The 25,289-nt window shown below is 58.6% G+C and overlaps 1 protein-coding gene across 1 annotated transcript in view; it reads left to right on the top strand.

The window, feature by feature from the left end:
* DCTN1 (dynactin subunit 1) overlaps window positions 1–24,727 on the top strand; it is a 108,531-nt gene extending 83,804 nt beyond the window's left edge. Inside the window, 23 exon segments of the mRNA XM_032787962.2 lie at window positions 1,824–1,902; window positions 2,861–3,020; window positions 5,964–6,068; window positions 6,374–6,565; window positions 7,389–7,505; window positions 8,247–8,399; window positions 9,554–9,714; window positions 10,386–10,554; window positions 11,442–11,510; window positions 12,013–12,075; window positions 12,268–12,417; window positions 13,676–13,837; window positions 14,172–14,303; window positions 14,861–14,989; window positions 15,424–15,566; window positions 16,140–16,306; window positions 18,523–18,537; window positions 19,144–19,277; window positions 20,545–20,734; window positions 22,002–22,078; window positions 23,019–23,108; window positions 23,575–23,692; window positions 23,695–24,727. Of these exon segments, the coding sequence (XP_032643853.2) occupies window positions 1,824–1,902; window positions 2,861–3,020; window positions 5,964–6,068; window positions 6,374–6,565; window positions 7,389–7,505; window positions 8,247–8,399; window positions 9,554–9,714; window positions 10,386–10,554; window positions 11,442–11,510; window positions 12,013–12,075; window positions 12,268–12,417; window positions 13,676–13,837; window positions 14,172–14,303; window positions 14,861–14,989; window positions 15,424–15,566; window positions 16,140–16,306; window positions 18,523–18,537; window positions 19,144–19,277; window positions 20,545–20,734; window positions 22,002–22,078; window positions 23,019–23,108; window positions 23,575–23,692; window positions 23,695–23,909 (2,990 nt within the window). The 3' untranslated portion in view covers window positions 23,910–24,727.
* Window positions 24,728–25,289: the final 562 nt, after the last annotated feature.

The raw sequence follows: 25,289 nt of genomic DNA, 5'->3' as shown, positions 1-25,289 counted from the left end.
TATAGATCCTTGGTGCACCCACATGTGAAATCCTGCATGCAGTTCTGGTGGCTCCATCTCCAAAAGGTATATTGGAACTGGAAAAAGTATGGAAAAGGACAACAAAAATGCTGAGGGGTCTGGAACAACTTCCATATGAGGAGAGATTAAAAAGACTGGTGCTGTTCAGCTTAGAAAAGAGACGACTAAAGGTGGATGTGCTCAGGGTCTATAAAATCATGACTGGTGTGGAGTGTTATTTACCCCTTCACATAACACAAGAAGCAGGGGTCACCCAATGAAATGACTAGGCAGCAGGTTTAACACAAACCAAAGGAAGTATTTCTTCCCACAACACACAGTCAACCTGTGGAACTCTTTGCCAGGAGATGTTGTGAAGGACAAGACTATAATAGTTCACAAAAGAACCAGATAAGTTCCTGGAGGATGGTCCATCAGTGGCTATTAGCCAGGATGGTCAGGGAGGCAACCCCATGTTCTGGGTGTCCCTAAACCTCTCACTGCCAGAAGTAGAGAATGAGCGACAGGGGCTGGATCATTTGATGATTCCCTGTTCTGTTCATTCCCTCTGGGGCACCTGGCACTGGCCATTGTCGCCAGACAGGACACTGCGCTAGATGGACCTTTGGTCTGACCCAGTCTGGCTGTTCTGATGTTAGGATTTGCCCATATGGGATTGTTGTGATAGCTCCTTAGACATCCAGCTAAATGCTTTCAACCCTTTGCATGCAGTCCAATTACCTGGCTTTGCAGCCCTGGGCGGTAGGAAATGGTAGGACCCTTATTCACAGACGGGTCAGTAGGAAGTAGCAAATCAGCAGCTCTCCATGTCCCATCACCTCTGAGTTTGAGTGAGAGTCTGGCTGGCAGGATGCAGGTCTCTCTCACTATGGCTAAACCGGCCATTGCAGCGCTCATTGCCCCTTGTCCAGACAGGGGATGCCGGCTCCTGGGAGCGTCTCTGGGACAAGCTGTTTGTGCTGTAGTGCACAGGGTCTGCTCATTTTGCTGATTTCAGACCAGCTGCTCGGCACCTCGATGGACAGGACATCGAAGCCAAAACGCGGAACAATCTCACATATTTTATCCTTGTTTTGATTCCCTAATGGGCTTTGTAGCCAAGGCAGACTTTAAAAATACACAGACAAGGAAGTGAGCAGCCATTGCGTATCGACAGCATGAGCCGATTTCCATGGCAGAGGGCCTGCGGAATGGTCACGTGAGAGCCCCAGGACTCTGCTCACTAGACAGAACCTGCATCTGCCAGAGGAGCAGTAGATTGAGGAGAGGACGGATGGATGCACTGAGGGGGGCTGCAAAGTGGGGAATGGTGGAGATGGACAGAGCGAAGGGGATGTGGGATCTTCGGTGGGGCAGATGGAGGAGGATGTGGGGGCAGCGGCGACTGGGATCACATTGGCTACAGCCAGGTAAGTACATAGAACCATAGGGTTAGAAGGGACCACAAGCATCATCTAGAGTACGTTAGAGCTCTGCGTTAGGCACCCCGGGCCTGACCTGCAGCACCAGCAGTTCTAGCCATGCAGCTCCCCTGAGCCGAGATTGCAGATTGTGCCGTACCATGCAGTGGTTCTTAATTTGAGTCCCTGGCCCTTAATCGACTAACCTCAGCTTGTGACATACACTAGATTTGAGAGCTGCTCTGCTGAGGAGGCGATAGGCTGGTGGGTTAATCCCCTGAGCATTGTCCTCCCAACTCCCAGGTTTAAAATCTTAGTTGCTTTTGAGAGACCTGCCTCTGGATAAGAGCTGATTTTCCTGCAAATGCTGGGTAACGTCTCTCTGCTTCTCCCTTTCTCCAGGCTCGGATGGGGCTGCATCCAGCTACCAGGTCAAACAGCTAGAAGAGCAAAACGCGAGGCTCAAGGAAGCTCTTGTCAGGTATAACGCTTCCTTCCTATTAGATCTCCTCCTCTGTGATATCACCTCTGCAGATCCCCACTGCAAGCTCCCACATCCTGCCACCTGGCAACAAAACTGGCCTCAAAGCAGTGACCCATGGACCTTGTTCTCGAGCCATGGTATTAACCCCCTAGCTCCTCACAGACACCTCCAAATGCCCCTCACCTCCTTTCTAACTCCGGGCACATCTGTTAAACCTCAGAGGAGTAGGAAGTGGGGTAGGTCACTGGGGGTCTGCTGAGGTTATACATGCAGAGAATGTGAGATGCTGCAGAAAGCAGGCACTCTGCTTTCTTCTGAGACTTTGGCTACAAGCAGGCTACTTAAATACAGTAGCCGGTTGATACGGTGCGTGTGTTTGCTGTGGTGACCAGATTGGGATGGCTGCTGGCAGTGTCCTGCACACCTCCTGGCCAGGTGTCTACTGAACTGCTTCGCATTGGGAAACAGATGTTGCATCTCTCTGTAGCCCCAATAGGGACAACCTCCGAGTGTCCTAGGAGAGGGCCTCCCCTGCACGGTCCCACCAATGTACCTGGTATAGTCTTCATTGTCTAGCCTCTTCAGGTCACAGCCCGAGAGTCTGATCTGCCCTCTTCCTGTGATGAGGGGCAGGGGCTGAAACGTCTCTGTTCTGAGTGAATGTGCACTGATGGCTGCAAAGCTGTCTCTTTACCACAGAGCAGCAATGAGCCCCCCCGGTAAATGAGTTCCCTTTGCATTCAGCATGGCTGCCCCCGTATCTCAGCACTGGGACCACAAGCTGTCCTTTGTGGGATGGTCACTGCTAGTGAAAGGACAGGTGTCCTAGCCAGCTGACTCGGAAGGGGTGCAGACATCTGAGGAAGGCTGTGATGGCAAGGGCAGGGAATGGCTGCTGTGATCACAGTCCCTGGGTCCCCTTCCGTTTGCTCTGAGTGTGTTTGTTCCGTTTCAGGATGCGGGATCTGTCCGCATCAGAGAAGCAGGAGCACGTGAAGCTTCAGAAACACATGGAGAAGAAGAATTCAGAGCTGGAGAGCTTGCGTCAGCAGAAGGAGAAGCTGCAGGAGGAGGTGAAGCAGGCAGAGAGAACCATTGACGAGTTGAAAGAACAGGTGAGTCCACCCCAGGGTGCTTTGGGGCTTCAAAGAGGGTCAGGGAACCACTGCCAGGCAAATTGGTGTCTCCTGTGAACTGTTGGGTGTGGGGCTCTTGCTTAGAAACCGCACGCTTAGAGCATCCCAGGAGGCAGTGAAGGAGTCCCAGGGGATCCTGCTATAGAGTCTGCCCTTCTCCAGCACGAGCCGTGCTGGACTCTGGGCTGTGGTTCATGCTTGGCTGCAGGCTGGCTTCCTTAAATGTAAGAGACACTTTGCACCTGGTGTCTTAAAAGCCTTTCCAAAGGAGAGTCTAACTGATGTCGTCTTACCTCTGGAATTCGGTGCCACCTAACATGCTTGTCTTAGGATGGCTTGGTCAGGAGGACGGGCGAGTCACAGCCATGCAGAGGTTCTAGTGACGTTGTGGGGCCCCTCGGGGAAGGTTCCTTGATGACTACAATGCTGTGTGCTCCCCTTTGCATTTTACGGGCTTCCTAGCGGCAGGCACTGACTGTCTGCTGCGGAAGAAGCAGGCGATACTGTAGGGAAGCTCTAGCGTGATCCTGGCTTGGTAGGAAAGCGGTGATTATCACTGACACCACGTGATAACGTGCAGAGGGAGAGAGAGGATGACTCCTGTTCCCATGGAAAGAGAGTGAGCTCCCATTATGCCTCTGATAAATCTGTATCATAAGCCTTTCTCCCAAATCTGGACCTTAGCGTCCAAAATCTGGGTGCTTAGCATGAACCTCCAAGCTTAATTACCAGCTTGGATCTTATCTCGCTGCCACCAGACAGGAATTACAGCGCCTGCCTGCTCTGGTCCCCCAACTTTCCCTGAGGGACCCAAGACCCAGAAGCTCTGAGTCTTACCGGCAGGGAAATACTCACTTCCCTTCCCCCTCCCTCTCCCACCCAAACTTTCTCTCTGGCTAACCTGAGAGTATTGATGCAATCTCTTTACATCACAATACCGAAGAAGCATATCTCCTCATATTCCACAAAGAGACAAACCCAAATACAAGGAAACAGAAATGATTCTATCTCACTTTCCCCCTCCCAACAATTCCCTGGTGCTGCAGAGCTTATCCTCCGTAGATCTAACACAAAGAGAATTCCCTCCCCTTGTTCCTTAGCGCTACCAGAGAGAAAACTCAAACAAGGTCTTAAAAGAAACTTTATATAAAAAGAAAAAAAGACATAAGAATATAAACTCTGCATCAAGTGACAATACAGGGCTATTGCTTATAAGAAAATATGAATAAGCAGTCTGATTCAAAAAGATATCCAATTTGAACATTCCAGCGCAAGTTACACACATGTAAATACACCCAAAACACATAAAAGCCTATATTGTTTTTCTACCTGTACTTACAAGTTGGAAACCAGAAGATTAGACGATAGAAAGAAGCTTCTCATAGCTGAGAGATCAGACAAAAGACACAGACCAGAGGCAAAGAAGAACACAAATTTCCTCCTTAGCTTTTAAAAAATTGGTTCCTGATTGTCCTCTTTGTCAGGTGTTGGTTCCTTTGTAACCCTTTACAGGTAAAATAAACATTACCCTAGCTATCTAGTTATGACAGGACCATAACTTGTCCTGGGCTTCGGTGCAGAGCAGAGAGCTATGGAAAGCTGGGCTCAGGGCTGGCAAAGCAGCAGAAGACAGATTTTTTGGAGGTTGCATAAAAGTACATTAGGTATTAGTGTCATGATGTTCCAGGTTCTGTGGCCACAGCGGCTGTGGGGATTGAAGCTGGGTGTCTCTTCCCATCTCCTCACCCTGCTGGAACATTGAGTGTTCCTGTAGCGCAGCAGTGGGCAACCTATGGCCCACAGGCCACATGCAGCCCATCAGGGTGATATGTTGTGGGCTGAGAGACAGTTTCTTTACATTGACCGTCCGCAGCTCCCAGTGGCCGTGGTTCACTTTTCCCAGCCAATGGGAGCTGGGGGAAGAGGTGCAGGCCACAGGGACAGGTGTCTGGGCAACAAAATGGCAGATGAAATTCAATGTTGATAAATGCAAAGTGACACACATTGGAAAACATCATCCCAACTATACCTATAACATGATGGGGTCTAAATGAGCTGTTACTGCTAAGAGAGGGATCTTGGAGTCACTGGATAGTTCTCTGAAAACATCCACTCAGTGTGTGGCAGCAGTCAAAAAAGTGAACAATGTTAGGAGTGATTAGGAAAGGCACAGCTAATAAGGCAGAATATATTGTTATGACCACAATATAAAGCCATGGGGCGCCCCCATCGTAAATACTGCCTGCAGTTCTGGTCGCCCCATCTCAAAAAAGATGTTAGAATTAAAAACAGTACAGAGAAGGGCAACAAAAGTGCTGAAGGGTATGAAACAGCTTCCATACAAGGAGAAATTAGAAAGGCTGGGACTGTTCAGCTTAGAAAAGAGACAACTGAGGGAGGGGATAGGATAGAGGTCTATAAAATTATGAATGTGAATAGGGAGGTGTTATTTACCCCTTCACATAACACAAGAACCAGGGGTCACCCAATGAATTTAATAGGCAGCAGGTTTACAACAAACTTCACACAACACAGTGTCAACCTGTGGAACTCCTTGCCAGAGGATGCTGTGAAGGCCAAAAGTATAACTGGGTTAAAAAAAGAAGTAGATAAGTTAATGGAGGGCAGGCTCATCATGGCTATTAGCCAAGCTAGTCAGGGATGCAGCCCAGTGCTCCAGGTGTGTCTACAACTCTGACTGCCAGAAGCTGGGAATGGTCGAGAGAGGATGGATCATTCGATAATTACCCTGTTCTGTTCACTCTCTCTGAAGCATCTGGCACTGGCTGCTGTGGGAAAACAGGACACTGGGTTCGATGAACCATTGGCCTGAGCCAGGATGGTGGATGATGCATTCTTATGCAGCAGTGTTGGAATGTGGGAGGCCAGGTCAGGCTAAGCTTTTGAGCCCTGTGTCCTTAGGTGGATGCTGCGCTGGGTGCTGAAGAGATGGTGGAGACTCTCACAGAGAGAAACCTGGACTTGGAGGAGAAGGTCCGGGAGCTGCGTGAGACCGTCGGCGACCTGGTAAGCTGCCCAGCAGGCAGAGCTCTCTGCCATGGGTCTGAGAGGATGAGACAGAACCCATGTGTGTTCCTTTGTCTGCATGGTCTGCAGCCAGGCTGGCCACAGGACGGGGTGTGGCAGTGGGCGAGGCTCAATGAAGTCACTGGGGTTGGCTGATCTCCCAAGCTCCTGCTGGGCACGATGGCCGCAGCTGATCTCCTGGTCAACCCCGAAGCTGTGCCCCTTCCCTCCTCTGAAAGCCCTGTGCTCCTGTGGCCTGACAGGCCGAGCTGTGAGCGGCAGCCCCCTCCCCTTCTTCCTGCTAGGAAGCCATGAATGAGATGAATGACGAGCTGCAGGAGAATGCCAGGGAGACCGAGCTGGAGCTGCGTGAGCAGCTGGACATGGCAACGGCGCGGGTCCGCGATGCGGAGAAGCGCGTGGAGGCTGCACAGGAGACGGTGGCAGATTACCAGCAGACCATCAAGAAATACAGGGAGCTGACCGCACACCTGCAGGTAAAGTCCTTGAGCACGACCTGCCACTGCGGCCTGGCGGGGCCCGGGGAGGGGCTGGCTGAACTGCCCAGCACCCATCGGAGCAGCAGCTGCTTCAGGGAAGGGCTTTAGTAGCAAGGAGGCAGAGGCCTCGGCAGGCAAGAGCACTGCAGAGAGGGGATGGGACCAATCCTACAGGGGCTGCTGCTGGCACTGCAAACGCACCCGGAACAAGCAGCTGGTGCCCTGGGAGTTGGGCTCCTGGTTTAGATGGGATTTACCGAGAACATCCAGCTAAGCCAGAGCAACCTGACCACTAGTTTACTCTGAGGGAAACTTCCTCTGATTGCTTGTGCTTCAGCTGCCTCCTGGCCATCCATCTGCTCCGCAGTGAGGAAACGCAGGCTGGGAGCTCTGGAACCAGTGAGCTAACATACTCCCGAGCATGGGCGTTGCATTGTGTCCCAGGGGCTGCAGGTGTGAGCAGGTGGATGGGATTCCCTAAGGGATCTGGGGGCGCTGGCAGCAGCCAAGTGAGACCATCATGGAAATGCAGGTGGGGAGACGGATCTAGTTACCCTCCCCGCCCTGAGTGATTGTTCTCCTGGGCCTGGAGCAGTCTGCCCTGTGTCCCCTTGGGAATGGTGTTAGGCCCAGCGCTGGGGAGATGCCTCAGCTGAGTGCACCCACATGGTCAACTCCCCTGCCTCCTCCTTGCCTGCCCTGTTATCGCCCGAAACCACGGGGAGGCTGGTCCCGGAGGTGTTCGGGGGTGAGGGGATGGCAGTTCTTCTCCTTCATGTGCTATGGTATTGCTAATCCTCCCTTCTCCTCCTGCAATCAGGACGTGAACCGAGAGCTCATGAACCAGCAAGAAGCTTCTGTTGAGAGACAACAGCAGCCTCCACCAGAGATGTTCGACTTCAAGATTAAATTTGCAGAGACTAAGGCCCATGCGAAGGTACGGTGAGCAGCTGTGCGTGTCGGTGTGTAGGACCCAGGTGTGTGTATTCCCACAAGCGGACAGCATTGCTTCCTGTGCTCGGGCCGCTTCCAAAGGCTGCCATGTTATCCTGAGGGTGTCAGAGGCCTCCCCCAGGGCTGTGTCACTAGTGAGTGAGAGCACCCAAAAGTCTGCAAAACGGCTTAACTGCTGAGAAACACTCCTCTTCCCCACTGGCTAGCGTGTGGGCTCACAGACCCTGGCAGACAGGGCAGAACGCCTGCGCGCTCTGGCACAGGCTGTGAAAATGGAGCAAGTAGCTACTCGGCAGGGGTGCTGGAAGGGTGAGTGGTGCGGCTGGAGAGATCAGGCATTGCCGGGTGGGGGCGGGAATGGGGCGTAACCTTTGTTCTGAGAAACGGGGGCCCAGACTGTAACGGTTTTTGCACAGCAGCAAGCGCTTGAAAATGGGGTTTTGTGACACAAACGTGTCCTGAATCTGATGTGAACTCGCGCTGGCTGGAAGGCCGGTAACAAGTGTCTGACGTTTGCCCTCCTCAGGGCGAGGGACCCTGCCCTTCGGGGCCTGCCTGGACCGGTGAGAGGGAAGCTCCTTCCCTCCAGCAGTGGTGGGAATGTGGCTCTGGGATGAGGGTAGAAAGGGGCTTGGACTGACTGGCAGGCTGGGCCCCCGTGTAGTGCCAGCGAGCGGGCGGGAGCGGTTCCAGGCTCCGTTTGATGTTCCTTTTGTCTCCTCAGGCCATAGAGATGGAGCTGCGCCAGATGGAGGTGCAGCAGGCCAACCAGCACGTCTCCCTCCTCACCTCCTTCATGCCTGACAGCTTCCTGCGCCACGGAGGGGACCACGACTGCATCCTGGTGCTGCTGCTCATCCCCCGGCTCATCTGCAAGGTAGCCAAGGGCACACGCCCCCTCGCCCCTCCTGCACCAGCACCTCTTCCTTTGACACGGTTAGGGCAGGGAGCGGCTTGTTTTCATCCCACTTCGGCCTATTTCTGTGCCATGAGCTGAGGTGCTTAGGGCCGCTCAATTGCCCCCCGGTAGCGCTGTGTGGCAGAGCTAGGCCCTTCCTCCGGCAGGGCTTCAGTGAGCCCCTCTTGCCCACCCGAGCGGCACTGCTGGACTCTGAAGGGCATCGCATCTGGACGGCGCCTGTCAGAAGGATGGGGCTGGGGGCCTGTGGGGGGATGCTCTCCTCACGGTTCCATGGCACCGCTTCCTGGCAGTTCTGGGGTTAGCTCTCTCGGTCAAGGCTGACAGCCCTTCCAGCAGGTACATGTCCTCAGTATCTCCGCTGCAGCTCCTCTCACTCAGGAGCAGCATCCTCATCCCTTTCCGGGGGCAGGGCTTCGAGCATCCCGCTCTCCTACGGTCCCAGTGCCACTCCCACAGTGGCTGGCAGGGGAGCCCAGGGGCTCAGGGACCTCCACACAGCAGCCAAGGGCCATTCCCTGCTGGGTCCTTGCTGCCTTTTCCTGAGCCACTTACATATCTCCTGGCCCTCCCCACTCCTTGGGCTTGCTGGCCTCTCAGCTCCCTCCTCCTAGGGAGTAACTTCAGGCAGCTCATCTCTGCAGCCCCTCTGCTCCCTGCCTGTCTCCAGCAGGTGAGCGTCTCCCCGATCAGTTGCCTCCAGCCTAAAATTCCCCTGTTTGCAGCCTAACCTGCTGAGTGGGCCCACCTGGCCTAATTCAGCTCCTGCAGGGCTAGTGTGGGGAGCACACCCCATCACTGGGACGAAAAGGGGGGCCCTGGGTGGCAGTCCTGGTGTCTCAGGGGCCCCTCAGAGATGGGAGCAGAGCTGAGAGGTCTCTGGCTGGCCAGGCTGCAGGGGAGTGAAGCTGATGGAAACACAAGAAAACCCCTTGAGTTGGATAAAATGGCCTCCGTGACTGTGACTGAAGCTGTGTGAGCTGGTGCCTGCCCAGGTCAGGCCCATGGCAGAGTGTGTGAAATGCCAGGGGAGCCTGTCCCAGCAAGTGCAGCTCTGTGACAGGGATGCTGGGCAGCGCGGGACTGAGACTGCTCTATCTCTTCTGGAACAGGCCGAACTGATCAGCAAACAGGCCCAGGAGAAGTTCGATCTGAATGAAAACTGTGCTGAGCGCACGGGCCTCCGGGGTGCCCCAGGGGAGCAGCTGAGCTTTGCTGCGGGGCTGGTGTATTCGCTGAGCCTCCTGCAAGCGACGCTGCACAAATATGAACAGTGAGTACTGTGAGCGTCCTGCACTGTGCACGCAGCCTTTGGATCCCTGGTGCTCTGAGAGGAGAACACCTAGGGTGCCCCCATTCCTGCAGAGGGTGGGGAAACCCCTCACGTGTCCAGAATGGCTGAGGGCCAGGGAGACGCCTCGTCCTGAGCACCACAGCCGAAGGAGGGGTGTGGTGGGCTCTGGTCTCCAGGAAGGCGTTCCTAGAGATCTGATGGGATTGTGAGCAGTCACTAGAAGCACTGCCTGCCGCAGCCCACTCTCAAGCGTTTCACGGTACTGCTGCCGAGGTCAGACGGAGAATCCTTCCAGCTGAACCTTCCCACGCGCGCCACTGAAACGCAAAGAAACCTCTCCAGCGCCCCATCCAGCGGCACTCGGTCCATGCTGAAAGCCTGACAGCCAGCCCAGAGATTGGAACAGACTTTCTCCTGCGATGGCCCTTTCCCGTAGCCCCAGCGCAGCTAGTGCCGCTGGTGGTCCCAGTCACCAGAAGTGCCCTCTCCTTGCCTGGGCCTAGGATGGATGCTGAGCACCGACAGCTCCCATGAGCTGCTCAGCGCCTCTGACCGGCATCCAGAACTAGCGCCCCCGTGTGACTGCAGGGCCCCTGTAGCGACCAGACCCGTGTCCTAGACTAGCTGATAGTATTTGCTCCTCCTGCCAGGGCCCTGAGCAAGTGCAGCGTTGAGGTCTATAAGAAGGTGGGAATGCTCTACCCGGAGATGAGTGTCCATGAGCGCTCGCTGGACTTCCTAATTCAGCTGCTGCACAAGGACCAGCTGGATGAGACAGTCAATGTGGAGCCACTCACCAAAGCTATCAAATACTACCAGGTAGGAGGTGCGGTCTGTGCCACAGGCGGGTGCTGGCTCTGAGCCGCTTGCTGCACTATGGGCACTGGCCCCAGGGCAAGCTGAGCTGTGAGGGGTGGGAGCTGCGAAGTGGGGTTGAGGTTTGCAGAGCCCCAAGTGGCATTGCTGCTTTCAGGGAAACCTCCCAGGCTGCAGGCTAAGTAGCTAGGTTCCTGTCACCGCCTTTCCTTCTTTCCTCTCTGCCTCCTGAACACCGAGATCTGGTTCACCTGCTGGCCCACGACTAGATCTCCCATTCCCAAGTGCTCTGAATTCCCTCCTAGAGAAGGGAGATGCCTGGCCGTCCTTGTGCCAGGATCCCTTATCTGGGCATCCTAGGACACTGGCTGCAGAAGCTGTCACCGCTGGCCCGCAGGGCCATGTCCCCACGTCAGAGACTGAAGTAGACCTCTCAGAACTTCCCGTAATCCCAGGACAGAGGAGTATACTGGAGCAGGAGGATCTCTGCTAAATCCATGGGATCAGGCCTCCTTCCCAAGAAGGGTATCTGATTGTCCACTCCAAATATCCCAGAGAGCCCCTTAGCATCTGTGACTGCAGCCAATCTGCTGTCCTCCACCCCCTGCCCCAGCAAGCCTCCCTCTCCCCAAACGTATGATGAACCCAGGTGAGGGAGCTGGGGACAGCTGGCATAGCGTGTGCCTCTGCTGGATTAACTCCTTTCTGTTACTATCGCTGTTAGCAAAGGGCAGACCCGTGAGCGTGCTTGTGCTGCCGTGTTAGCGTCTGCAGCACAACGTTTGCCCTCATCCAGCTCCCAGCAGGCTGCGTGCAGGTGGGGCAGCCTGCGGTTCGTGGCTCTGGCAGGGCTTTGGAGAAGCTAACGCCTCTCTCCATCTCCTTTCCAGCACCTGTACAGCATCCACCTGGCGGAGCAAGCCGAAGACTGCACCATGCAGCTGGCGGACCACATTAAGGTGGAGTAGCAGCGGTGCGGCCCATGCTGCGGGCCCTTGGGGAGGAGTCACTGCACAGGCTGCTGCTGCCTCCTTCATGAGGGCTTTGGAAAACGTCCTCCTGAGAGACACTCCTGCCTCTTTCCCAGTGGTGCATCCCCTGCTAGCGTGGGCTTGCCAGCTGCCCGCTCCGAGCCCCACCTCTCACCCACCAGAGGGGGTGCAGGGGGGAAGATGTGGGATGGGCCCTGCCAATGCGCTGGTGAGTAAAGGGCAGGAAGAGGAGTTGAGAACACAGCGCTGAGCCCGGTCCCTGCAGCGGAGCAGTCGGCGCTGCCAGGCCTCCCGTCAAAGGGCACCTGTGTCCTGGTGCCTCCTGACATAAGCCACCCCTAGAGCAAAGCAGCCCAGGCTCCTGTGGAGCCGGAATCCCAGAGAGCTCAGCCCTGCTCTGACCCCAGGCAAGGTCATCTCGCTTAGTCTGCTTTGCCCTGAACTAATGGCGCTTGTGCTTGTCCCGCAGTTCACCCAGAGTGCCTTGGACTGCATGGGCGTGGAGGTGGGTCGATTGCGGTCCTTCCTGCAGGTGAGCAGCCGACTTCCTGCCACCCTGATTCCCCTTTGCATTCGGGGCCAGCACCTCGGCTGGCGTACGTTGGCGTTGCTCCATTGAAGTCAGCAGCTACACCGGTGTGAGCCAGCTGATGCGCTGGCCCTTGGCATCTCAGGTGTTGAGCTTTCTCACCCCCTTCCTTCCTTCCTTACGTGTGCTTGGCAGACGGGGCAGGAGGCGTCCGACCTCGCTATCCTCCTCAAGGACCTGGAGACCTCCTGCAGCGACATCCGCCAGTTCTGCAAGAAGATCAGACGCCGCATGCCGGGAACAGATGCACCTGGGATACCCGCAGCACTCGGCTTTGGACAGCAGGTGGGACTAGCCAGCGCCGAAGTCCCAGGGAAAAGGGCAGCCGAACACCTGTGCCAGGGGCTGTGCTGGCAGCTTGCCAGGAGCCTCATGGGCACTGCAAATACCATAAGGTGCAGAACATTGCAGCCACCCTCCTGCTGGGAGAGGCAGCTGCAGAGAATACACATCCCAGCAAGCCGTGCCCACTGGGGAGGCAGCTGCAGGCTGGATGGGGAGGTCATTTGGGTTCCAGTGAAGGGGAGGGTCCCATTTGTGCCAGCTCCATTATAGTCCCGCACAACAGGCGCCATCTTCTGTCCCTCGCTCACCTCCCCCAGCCTCCCTCCCCTCCCCACCCCCGGTGACTCCCCGCCGGCGGGAGGGGTTTTTAGTATCGGTCTGGTGCTAGGGATGCTCTCACCTGCCTGGCCTGAAGGGTCCCTTGGGGAGAGCAGAGGCAGAGTGCGCAGTGGGGGAGAGCTGGTGCAGTCAGTGCATTGTCTGGCGAGTCAGCGTGTATCTTTGTCTGCCTGGCTGGGACTGGTGGCGTTCGCTGCTCGGGTCTCTTCTCTCTTTGTGTTGTGTTACATGTGTGCCTGGGCCATGCATCAAAACCTGCTGTGCAGTGTCTGCCCCGGCCCTTTTTCTGAATGGGCTGGGGCTGGGGCTGGGGCTGGGTCGGGTCGGGGCAGATCAGAGCACGCTGGAGAGAACTGCGAGCAGGGACACGGAGGGGGGTGGGAGGAGTGGGACGCTGACACTGCAGAGTCACCTTGCGGGGCAGAGCCCTCGCTGAGAAAGGAGGAAGGCGCGGCCAGGAGTCACAGGGGCTAGGTAGCGGGTGGAGCATAAGACAGAGCTAGGAGAACCCTGACTACTTCCTGCCTGAGCACGGCCATGAGCTGCCATCTGTAACGTGCTCCCGGTAATGGAACTTCCCTGGGTAAAGACGCCTGAGCCCACATGGCCCGTGGCGTAGCAGGGACTGCATGAAGCCCTGGTAGGGAGCCTGGTGAGGGAAGCAGTGAGCAAGTGCAGAGAGCAGGAACCTTGGGCTCAGGTGGTGACAAGAATTCCCCACCCTGTTGGCTTCCTGGGCTGTCCTTCCTTCCTGCCGCCCGGGCTCTTCTCCCTGATGATAACTGAACTGCCCTCCCCGATCTCTTAGCCATTGGGTGAGTGCAGTGCTGTGACACCTGGCGGGCGTGCGGAGGAACAGCCTCCACTTGCCTTTGCTGGGAGCGAATCCTGTAATCGCCGTGTGTCTGCCTGACCCCAGGTGTCGGACACGCTGCTGGACTGCCGCAAGCACCTGACCTGGGTGGTGGCGGTGCTGCAGGAAGTGGCTGCCGCGGGGGCCCAGATGATTGCCCCGCTGACGGAGAACGAAGGGCTCCTGGCTGTGAAGCTGGAAGATCTGGCCTTCAAAGCAAGTGAGCAGGTGGGAACCCAGTTCTCAGCTTCCCTACAGCCCTCTGCCCCGGGGAACGAAAACCTGTTAGCCTCAGAGGGGCTTGTATCTCATGCCAGCCCCTGGGCACTTTGGGATGAGCCTGGGTGGAGCGACAGCCAGTTAACGCTGAAGCGTAGGGACCAGCCCCTCACCTACTTGCCTTGGTCTGCAGCCTCCTCGTCGGCAGAGGGGCCGACTGCCCCCCAAGGCCTGGGGTCAGTGGAGTGAGGGCAGGAAACCTTACCTAGGAGAAGTACTTGGCTTAGCGGGTGCAGAGCGCACCTTGAAACGGGGCAATTCTCTCTCTCACCATCCTCTGCAGATCTACGGCAGCCAGGGTGTCAACCCGTACGAGTGCCTGCGCCAGTCCTGTAACATCCTCATTGCGACCATGAACAAGATGGCCACTGCTATGCAGGAGGGAGAGTACGATGCCGACCGGCCACAGACCAAGGTGGGGCACGGCTGGGGGGCGCCTTTGGGCTGGGCAGGGGCAGCTGAATAGAGCCAGGCGAAGCCCTGATTTCCTGTGGATGGTGGGAGGAGATGGAAAACCTGGGTTTTCCCCAGCGGGCTGTCTGGTGACAAGGATGGTCAAGCTGCAGCGCGCACAGCAGACACCGATGGCACGGCCCCTCATAGCTGGGTTTTATGGGGTGTGTTCTGGGCGCAGCGGGGTTTCCTTGGACGCTGTTAGCAGGTGAGGGGCCAGCACCTTGCATCAGGAGCCCCCCTGCTGTCAGTGCAGCTAAGCAGATGCCCCCAAACCAGCAGGTGTGTCTTAGCCTTCATCCTTATGGCGTGTAACCTGCCGAGGGTCCATCGCTTTCTCAGCCAGTGAGACCAGCCCTCCCTGCATTGTCAGGGACTCGGGGAGCCAGGCAATTGCCTGTCGTGTGCAGATTTGGAGGGATGTTCCCTCAGCAGCGTCCTGCCCATTTTTCACTATGAGCAAGCACTGGAATCCATCAGCTGGCAATATCTGAGCAACCCCCATTCTCGTCCCTGCAGCCCGCTCCTCCTGTCAATCTGAGGGCAGCCGCACTCCGGGCCGAGATCACAGATGCCGAGGGCCTGGGACTGAAGCTGGAAGACAGAGAGACCGTCATCAAAGAGCTGAAGAAATCGCTCAAAATCAAGGTGAGCTCATCCATGGTCTGTTCCCTAATCTGCCTTTCCTGTTGGTTGGTGCAGAACCCGGTACCCTGGGGGTGCCCCATTCGCCTGGCCAGTAGGCAGCTGCCTACCTGAGTTGCTCCCACTTCCTGTAGCACTGCCTGCGGAGCTGCTAGCCCTTTGGATCGGTTTCCCCAGTGACCACAAGGCCGCTTGGGGAGACGCAAGCCGCCCATGTAGCAGAGGCCTGTGGCATCAGCCATAAGGGACTCACCAGCCCTTCCCCCAGGTGGGTAGTCTGTGTACGTCTAACCTGAGCCCTGGAGCCAGTATGGAATGGTGGTGTGTGCCGGCTATTGGCTGCACCCGTGGAGCCGGGGCGGGCACTCCAGGGCACCGGAACATGCTGGCCATGCCCAGAGGCCTGGAGCACTTCGCTTTCTCCCCTGCTGCTCCAGGGCGAGGAGCTGAGTGAAGCAAACGTGCGCCTCAGTCTCCTGGAGAAGAAGCTTGACAGCGCGTCCAAGGACGCGGATGACCGGGTGGAGAAGATCCAGACCAAGCTGGATGAGACCCAGGCTCTGCTCAAAAAGAAGGAGAAGTGAGTGTGGGTTTCCCAGCCGTGGGATTTGGGGTGGGCCTGCCAAGGGAGGCGCCTGTGCAGAAGGGATAGCAGCGATAGCAGCTTGCCATGGTTTCCAGGGCTGTTCTGGAGGTTAGGGGTGGCTAGGCCCGGGTGTTAACCGGGGCAGCTAGTGGCAGAGAGGACACATCTCAGAACAGGCTGCATTCTGGCTGCTTTCTGTGAGGTGCCGGATGTTGGCATTGCACATCATTGCCAGACCCGGTTTCTGAACCCTGGTGCTGTGTGGTGTGAAGTCCTGGGGAGAGAGCAGTGGTCAGCCTGATGGAGCTAGAACCAGGATTAAGGGAAAGAGACGGAGGGCTGATTGTCTGGATATGCTTCCTGCACGTGAGGTCTTCACCTGCAGAACAGACCAGTCTCCCAGGGAAATGGGTGAAAGCCCTGAGCTGGCTGGGGAGCGTATGGATGGGGGAGGAGGCTGGAAGTTACCGAACCTGGTGAGATCCTGCAAAGCCTGCTGGGTGGAGGCTGTGAATTCTGCCAGCTGACCTGTGCCCCGTTTCCCCGGGGGCGTCTCTCCCCCTGCAGGGAGTTTGAGGAGACGATGGATGCTCTTCAGGCTGATATTGACCAGCTGGAGTCGGAAAAGATGGAGCTAAAGCAGCGCTTGAACAACCAGTCCAAGCGCACCATCGAGGGGCTGCGTGGATCTCCTGCCTCCGGAATCGCGTCCATCGTCTCGGGCATTGCAGGAGGTGAGCGACCCGCCCTTGCCCCCTCCCTAGTGTCTGGGGGCTGTTACTGCAGCCTCGCTGCCCGGACGCCGGAAAGGGAACCTGGGGCAAAGGCCCTGTGGGGAGGGGAATGGGAACTCAGTCGGGCTTCCTACCAGAGGCAGAGTGGTGTGGGTGGGTGGCTGCTAGTGCGAGCCCCGTGAAGGGAGCAATGCTCTAGACCTGAGGGAGAGGAGGGGCGGGGGCCTTGCTGCTCACTCAGTTCAATGAGCACCGGGCCGCTTCCCCAGACATCTGGAGCTGGTCGCGCGCGTGGTGGCTCCGCAGGCTGGAAGGCCCTGAGCGAGATGTCCAGGCATCAGTGGATGAGCCGAGGGATGCGTGACGGCCTGGCACTGCCTCCCTGCGCTCTGACGCTCCATGCAGCGCGCGCTCAGCTGGGCGCTTGCCCGCCCACTCCTGGATTGCTGAAAGGGCAGCCAGCTGAGGGAAATCCTCTCCGGCGTGCTGCCGCTGCCTGGGGCAGGCAATGCTGCAGGGCTCGGCCACGTGGGGACGACTGGCCGGTGAGTTCAGAACCAGTCCATGGTCTGACCTGCGCCCCAGCGAGCAGACAGCTGGAGAGGAAAGGCCCCTGGCAGGCTGCTGGAATCCCTCTGCCTCCTTCCCCTTAGCTCCCATGGCAGGGTGGCAGGTTCCTATGGACGTGGAAGAGTCTCACCCAGCCTCTTGTTCTGCCCCGGCAGAGCCCCATGTCGAGCACAGGTCTGGCCTGCGTCCAGCTGCCGTCACTCCCGAGAGGGGCTGCGGTTCCCCGGGATCTGCTCCCCTGCTGGCGGAGAAGCACAGCCGCTGCCCTCACCTCTGGGCGGGGGCAGCTCTCCAGCCATGGCAGGCGGCGAGGCGTTGGTTTGCTCCTTCCCCCACGCTCCTGGAGTCCAGCCCCAGCTCTGGGGGAGAGGTGGGCGGCTGAGGCCCTTGGCCTGAGGTGCTGAGCTGCGTAGGGTGCTCGGGTCCGGCCCTGCTTTCTCCACTTGGTGTGAGCTGCACAGGGCAGCCCGAGCCAGGCTGAGTGCAGGGCCGTTACAGGGCCTGCGTTCTGCTCCCTGCAGGCTCTAGCGTAGAGCCGGAGCCATGCAATTCCCAGGGCACCATTGTTCTCAGCTGCCTGCCTTGCACAACAGTGGCCTGGACCCGAGGCTCCTGGGACTGGCCAAGGGGGCTCCTCAGAGTCCGTCTGGACTGCTGATCCCACTGGCGTTTATACGGAGGGGGAATGCCCAGTGCTGGTGCCTGCAGCTGTGTGCTAACGTGGACGTGGAACGTGCTGCTGGCCGCTGCTGGCCTCCTGGCACACCACCCTCGCTGTGAGTCAGTGAAGTGCCTCTGCCTGGTGGGTTGCTGGCCGTAGCGGGTCTGATCCCTGGATTCCCAGAGCTGCAGTGACCATTGGTCTGTGCTGAGTGTCTGGTGAGAGCGGGAAAGGCGGTGGCTCCGCATTGCGCGGGTACCACTTGGCTGTGCAGATTGCAGCAGGAGCCCTTGTCGTCTTCAGAGCGCTGCCCCAGTCCCCCCTGACCAGTGCTTGCTGCGCGTCGGCCGGGGGTCCCTGGTTTACAGCAGGGGAGCCGAGGTACAGGACAGCAAAGGGACTTTTCCAAGGCCCAGAGTGAGTTGGTGTCAGAGCTGGGAACAGCGAGTCCCGTCTCCCACTTCCTTGCGCTCACGGCTCTGGCTCACTGCTTGTGAACTGCTGGTGCCCTGGCATCTTTCCTTCTCTGCCTGTGGTTCACACAGCCGTCTGGCTGCCTCGTGCTGCCTGCGGGCCAGATCTGGAGTGGGCTGAGCCCAGCGGAGGCGGTGGGAGGTGTCAGGAGGTCTCAGGATCCATCCCATGATGCAGCTGCTTTAGGAATGGCATCTTGGACTGTGTGCTTGTCCTGCCAGATTGGCTCCAGTGGTGAACTGTGTGGCTCTGCTCTCCGGTCCTGCACCCCCAAGGCAGTTCCACGGCAGGCGGTACGGGAGCCAGGATGGACTCCAGCTCCTTCTTCAAGACCGTGTGGCCCTGTGAGGGTCCCTGGAGTGAGAGGCAGCAGACTGGGTGTGAATGTGCATAGGGGGCAGATCTGTGGGGCCATTTTTACAATGGCTTCTCTGGCCAGAGCTGCATTCAAGCCTTGCCCTTCAGCTTTTCATTCTTCTGCTTCTTGTCTCTCTTGTGCTTTCCACTGCAGAGGAGCAGCCGAGAGGTATGGTACCCTGCTCCAGCCTGCCAACGCTCCTAGTCTCTAGGCCCCAGGAGGGCAGGCCCCAGTGCATGTGAGAAGGGGGTTCTGAGGCTTTGGGAAGTCGAGGTGGAGCGAGAGGCGCTGGATCCTACTCCAGTGCTGCTGTTTTCAACTGCTCTGAAGCCACGTGGCTCACTGGCCAGAGTGTCCTGCATCTAGCCCAGTGTCTGAGAGGAGCAGGGAACAGAGGGGAGATGGATCCACCCAGAGCTGGTTCCGCCGGGGGAAGTGCAAGGCCGCATCCCCTCTCTGCTCAGCGCCAGAAGTGGGCCTGCAGAGCCAAGAGGCTGTTCTTCAGGGGTGGGATCCTGGCCTGGGACGGGTGTTGTCAGGATATTTGCATGGGTTCGACCCCAGGGCACTGCCACGGGGCTCTCCATCTCCGGCTGCGTGACTGGTGGCTCTGTGCCCTGGCCAGGGGCGTGCGTGTAGGTCGCTCCTGCTGCTGCTCCTTGGCACAGCCACACTGATCTCTTCCTCCCCCTCAGCCTGCGGCCCAACCCTGCATGCACAGCCCACGCCGGCTCCAGTCTCCTTTGCCCATTGATGTTCTCGCCCCGTTTGCAGGTGTCAGTGCTGGACAGATGATGGGAGGTGGCTCAGGACCTGTCCAGGTGAAGGATTCGCCTCTTCTCCTCCAGCAGATCGACGCCATGCGGCTGTCCATTGAGCACCTCAAAACTGAGAACAACTGGCTGAAGGTGAGGGGGCCTCTCCGGGCGGGCATCTCTCCAGGCTTTCATCTGGCCAGGCCTGGGCTGCACACACCCCGACTGGGTATTGGGAATCACTCATTGCTTTCCAGCCGGTCCCCCTGGGGGGAGCAGGGAAGGGCAGTACGCCTGGTCAGAGGAAGGGGATTCCAGACACGATGGTTTAGTCTGGAGCTATAGTGAGAATCTAGAGGAGACTGGCTGACTGGGCCCCTGTTTATAGGAGCAAAGGGCCATTGGTGGTATGCAAAGGAAATGTACCATTAACCTGTGGCCCTCCTTGCTGCAGGCATTACTGAAGCTAATCGCTGAGACTCACAGGCACGTCAGACCCCTCTGCCCTACAAGGGGCACTGGCAGAGCCACTCGCAAGGATCAAATGCCAAGGGCTCCTCTGCCTCAGGCAGCTGTTCTTTGTCCTTCCCCTCCCCTCCCCCCCAACTTCCAGGGCCCAGTGCTGTGCATTGGGGAGGGGCCCCTCCCTCCTCTGTGCCATTCGGCGTGGAGGCGACACAGGCAGGGCCGGTGCTACCATTTAGGCAACCTAGGCAATGGCCTAGGGGGTCAGAATTTGGGGGGGGTGCTATTTTGTCGGGGGGGGGGGCACGCGAATCCAGGGGACCTACCGCAGTCATGTCGGCGGATGGTCCGCTGCTGTGGCGGCTCCGGTGGAGCTGCCGCAGTCATTTCGGCGGACAGTGCGCTGGTCTAAAGGCTCCAGCGGACCTACCGCAGTCATGCCTGTGGCAGGTCCACCAGAGTCTTTAGACCAGTGGACCACCCGCCGGCACGACTGCGGCAGCTCCACTGGAGCCGAGGGAGGCGGCAAAATGGCTGTCCACCGAGGGCGTCCGAAACTCTGGCGCAGCTCCTGGACACAGGCCAGCAGCCCCCAGCTCTGGGGCCCCAGGCTCTGTTCCGGGCGGCCAACTCCTGTTCTCCTCGACTGGAACTGCTGGGGTGTGGAGCGAAGAGCAGCGTCAGGGTGGGAGGCTGGGTCCCTGCTCCCTGGGCTCCTGCAGTTTGCTGGGGTGAGTGGGAGGGAGCACTTGGCTCCCCCTGACGAGGGGAACTGTGTGGCTCGGCTGGTGGCCGGGTATCTCTGGGGAAGGAGCTCTGGGTCCCTCTGTCTGCCTGGTTCTCCTGTGGCTGCTGATCGGAGAATGGGCCGGGCCCCTCTTGCCGCCAAGTCCCATCACTTGGCTGGGGCTGGGGCGGAGCCGTGGCCTACACGCTTGCGTTGCTTCATGCTCAGGGAGCCCAGATGAAGGCGGAGCTGGCAGCGCTGCCCCCTCTGCACGTCCCGAAGCTCTTGCTTCCCAAAGAGCGACAGGGGGAGGAGGTGGCCTCTGGCACCCTGTACAGGAAGACGAGACAGCTGCTGCAGACCCTCTACCAGATGAGCGCCAACGCCAAGGTGGTGGACGTCACGCGCAGGAGCTCAGGTACAGCTCCTTGGCACAGGCGCCTCCAGGAGGCAGGTCAGCAGAGTCAGCTGGGACTCAAGCGGGGTCCCCGTGGTCCAGGCCTGCTAGCGAGCTTACTGGTGGTAGCAGCTTCAGTGCCAGAGGCCGGGTGGGCCCTTGTCGGACGGGCTGTGGGCAGGGCCTATGGGCATGCTCTTCTCTCAGCCCCTGCCCAGGGCAGAGCCGGTCAGGGACGTCTGTCCTCTCCTGGGGGTGGCTGCTGTCTCTGGGGCGGAGCCCAGGCTGTCCCATAGGGTTCTGTCTGAAGCCCGTCTGCCAGTCCGTAACCCCCCCACCTCGCTGCAGCCACTCGTTCAGCCGGTTCCCCAAGGGGTGAGCGCTGGGGCCAGCACTGGGGATGTCTGGATGTCCGGGGAAGCAGGCTGGAGACTTCTGCTTGTTACTTTAACCCGTCAAGGTTTTGTTTTCGGCTGGAGATGACTGGTGCTGTCACTGTGCCCCTGCTGTGTGTATCTGCGCTCAGTATCCCTGGGGACCGAACGCTGAGACCTGCCGGTCGGGAGCCGGGCAAGCTAGGAATTCAGGGCCCTGGAACCTGCTGGAGGTCCCTGGCTGTGCGGCCCACCAGCATGCCCCGTGCCCCTAGTGGGGCTGGCCATTTCCTGCCTCCCCTTGCGAAAGGTGCCCTCCCCGTGAGGCCTCCCAGTGATTTCTGGGCACCCGGCCTCCCTTGTGTTCCCTGTAGCCAGGCTCAGGGCTGTAGTGGTTTCCTTCTGAAGGGCCCAGAACTGCCCCCTAGACACTGATCAGCCCCCGCCCAGGACAGGCCGAGCTGTTGGATGGGCAGGAGCTCAGCTCCCGCGGGCTGAAGCACTGCACCATGCCCTGGCCCTGGGAGCTGCGTGCCAGGGTCCCGCTGACCTGCAGCCTGCATTGCACAGGCTGGGCTATTCACCCTCGCTCCAGCCTCTCCTATCCTGGCCCCTCCTGGAGATCGGGGGAGCAGGGGCTTAGTCGCCCTATTCCCCCTGCTTTCAATGGGCCTCCGGGATGGGAACGTCCCTGCGGTGTCATGTTTCTCCTTCGATAACCTGGATCCAGGATTCTCCAGTGCTGTCCTGTCTCTGCTGCGTAGCTGCATTTCAGTGCTGGGGGCTTGGGGCTGAATGCTGCTAGCCATGGTCACTGAGAGAGGCTGGCTCGGGGCAGCTCCTCCCCCTCGCCCAGCTGGGACTCAGCACCCTCTCTGCGGGGAGCCCCCCTTACTGGGTCTCTTCTCCAGCAGCAGGAAGCCCGGCAGCCCAGCTGCTGGAGCAGACAGCCCGCCTGAAATCCCTGAGCAGCACCATCGACAAGCTGAAGGTAAATGCAGCAGCTGCCCGGGGTCTCTGCAAACGCCCCACAGCCCGCCTGGCGCCAAGGCAGTGAGCGAGCGGCAGGGAGCAGCCAGTTCTTCCAGGGGAGCAACGCGCTGCTGAGTCTGCCACGGGGCTGTGGGGGCGCGCTCGTAGGCATCTCCCTAATAACACTGCCGGTGCCCCTCACTCACGACCTGCAGCCCCTGCTAACCCAGCCCTGCACCCCGCCCCCAGCTCTGCCGGTGCCCCCCCTCCCAACCTGCAGCCCCTGCTAACCCAGCTCTGCACCCCGCCCCCAGCTCTGCTGGTGCCCCCCCTCCCGACCTGCAGCCCCTGCTAACCCAGCTCTGCACCCCGCCCCCAGCTCTGCTGGTGCCCCCCCTCCCAACCTGCAGCCCCTGCTAACCCAGCTCTGCACCCCGCCCCCAGCTCTGCTGGTGCCCCCCCTCCCAACCTGCAGCCCCTGCTAACCCAGCTCTGCACCCTGCCCCTCACTCCTGACCTGCAGCCCCCTGCTGTCTAAGGGGAGACTGTTACACGTGGTGCTTTTTTTTATGTGAACAAATATTTCCTTAAACCTGTGAATAAAGTGGCTATGACCCCAGATAGCCACATTCTCCTCCCCCCCTCCAAAAAATGCCTATGTGCTCTATGCACACGCTGCCTTGGGCGTGCTGCATAATCGGGGGTGGGAGGGGGAGAAGGGAATCCACCTGTGGAGCCACTTAGACACCTTGTCATTTACCCTGGGCAAGGCAGGGTTAGCCATCCCTGTCCTCCCACCCTTCCTGGGTGATGGGGGGAGCTGCTCTTGCCTGCTGGAGACGTTGGCAGGAGAGGCTCGGAGCTCCCCACCCCACACCTGCGTGCGGGGGTGCCGGCTGCCCTGCAGGGTGCAAGTCTGGAGGGATGATGCTGCCCTGCTCCCCTTTCCTCCCTTGCAGGATGAAGTGATGAAGGAGACAGTCCTGCAGCATCCTGGGGCCAATGTCCTCACCGACTTCGCCACCTTCCCATCCTCTGCCTTCCTCAAGGTGAGACGCTGCTCTCCAGGGAGCGTTCCTCACAGCTCTGGGGTGGCGGCTGAGGGAGCACGTGGCCCGGCAGGTGTCCTCGCCAAGCCCAGAAGGGTCTGCGCTGAGTTCCCGTGGCCTGTGCGCAGGAGCTCCCTTGCCACAATCTGGAGGATTCGGATTAGTAGTCTGGAGGCTGCAGGGTCCCAGCACCTGTAGCTCGGGGAGCTGCTTGCTGTTCGTGGGGGGTCGCACATGCCTCCCCATGCAGCGTGGCTCTGGGCTGCATGGAGCTCCATGGGCCTGCTGACAACCCTCCCTGCCAGGGAGGAAAGGCGACCGGGCTCTGGGGTGTGTGAAACCCCCTCGGGCGACACCCTCTGGAGCTGCCCCCTAGGAGATAACGCAGTGTTACCCTTCTGGCGCTCAGGCTGGCTTTTATCAGCCTGAGTCCTGCTGCCCCTGACCCTCCACTCTGCTCTTCCAGGCCAGAGAGGAGAAGAAGGACGACACCGTGTATGTTGGCAAAGTGACCTTCCCCTGCCAGCCTGGGCATGGCCAAGTGCACAAGCTCATCCTGACACCGGAGCAGCTGTGTGAGCTGCATGGCCGTCTCATCTCCTAAGGGACCCCTCCGTCCCCGCCACAGAGACAGATGTTCCTTGCACAGCCCCTCTCCCCAGCCCATTCCTGAGTCTCTTCTCCAAGGCCCTTCTTGGCAGGGACTTGCTAGCCTGTGTGTACGGCAGACCCCAGCAGAGTGCCCCCGGCCGGAGCACCGGGTTCCAGCTAATGAAACCACTTGCCCTGCTGCCCCGCTGAGGGGGAACTTGGCATAGCTGTGTGTGCGTGTGTGTTCACTCCTGCCTGGATCTCCAGCTGCCTTTCCTCCTCCCCGCTCTCCTGGTGCCTTTCTCCGGGGGGGGGCAGGGGGCGACTGAGGTGTCAGGGGCCAGGCCTGATTGTGTACATTACACTCACCAGTGAAAACTCTTCCAACACCCACCCCAGCAGCTCCTTGTCCGAACAGCACCGACCTGGCCAGGGAGCTCACGGCTCCTGATCCACTCGGCCCCTGGTAGCCCCGGGGCAGGCTCCGTAGGGAGCACCACCTTTCTCCAGGTGGGATTTGAGTGGCAGGGAGACAGGGGCTGGCCTTGCACTGAGGTTGGGAGCAGCATTGTAACCCTGCCCAGCTCAGCTCAGACTAACTGACCAACACGAGAAACCCAGCCAGAGATGCCCCCGTTCTGCCCTGCTCGTTGCTGAGGGGTTTGGTCTCCTGGCCAGGCGGTTGGGCTGTGCCTCTAGCTCCTGTCACTGGATGAAGGGTTCATGCCAGAGGGGAAAGGGATCCCCTGGGGCTCCTGCTCTGAACACTACAGATACCCGCAGTGGGGTGAGTTCAAAGCCCATCCCACCAGCTGCCGGTGTCAAACCTCCCTCCCCCCGGTGCTGTGGTTGTCACATCAGTGCAGAGGGCTGGGAGCTGAGCTCCCCCATGGCTAGTGGGTGAGTGCGCGGAGGAGCTTTGGGTCTGTTGGTACATGCGCATGCTGCTGCACCATTCCCTCCTGTAACCAGTTCTTAGCACCACTCCAGGGCTCTGGAAATGAATAAAGCTACAACTGTTAAACCCAGCTTGGTCCAGTGAGGTTATTCTCCACTCCCCCCGCTGGGCCCACTGCCAGGGCTGGAATTCCCAGGCTCGGCCTGGCCTGTGGTATCTAAGGAGCCTGTGGTGCTGGCTGCCTGCCAGCCTTGTGCTAGACTAGCTCATTGGAATGATGTCACATCTTCGTTAGCCGCTCAGCCTTAAAGGTGATCTTAGACACAAAAAAACAGCATCCAAGAAGTGGAAGACTGGACAAACGACCAGGCACGCAGGAGTGAAATCAGGGAGGCCAAATCACACTTGGAGTTGCAGCTAGCGAGAGATGTTACGAGTAACAAGAAGGGTTTCTTCAGGTATGTTAGCAACAAGAAGACGGTCAGGGAAAGTGTGGGCCCCTGACTGAATGGGGGAGGCAACCTAGTGACTGATAATGTGGAAAAAGCTAATGTACTCACTGATTTTTTTGCCTCTGTCTTCACAAACAAGGGCAGCTCCCAGACGGCTGCACTGGGCAGCACAGTATGGGGAGAACGTGACCAGCCCTCTGTGGAGAAAGAAGTGGTTCGGGACTATTTAGAAAAGCTGGA

Source organism: Chelonoidis abingdonii, chromosome 5 (genome assembly GCF_003597395.2).
Source record: "Chelonoidis abingdonii isolate Lonesome George chromosome 5, CheloAbing_2.0, whole genome shotgun sequence".
Taxonomy (NCBI): domain Eukaryota; kingdom Metazoa; phylum Chordata; order Testudines; family Testudinidae; genus Chelonoidis; species Chelonoidis abingdonii.
This window is presented reverse-complemented; position numbering and strand designations above follow the sequence as displayed.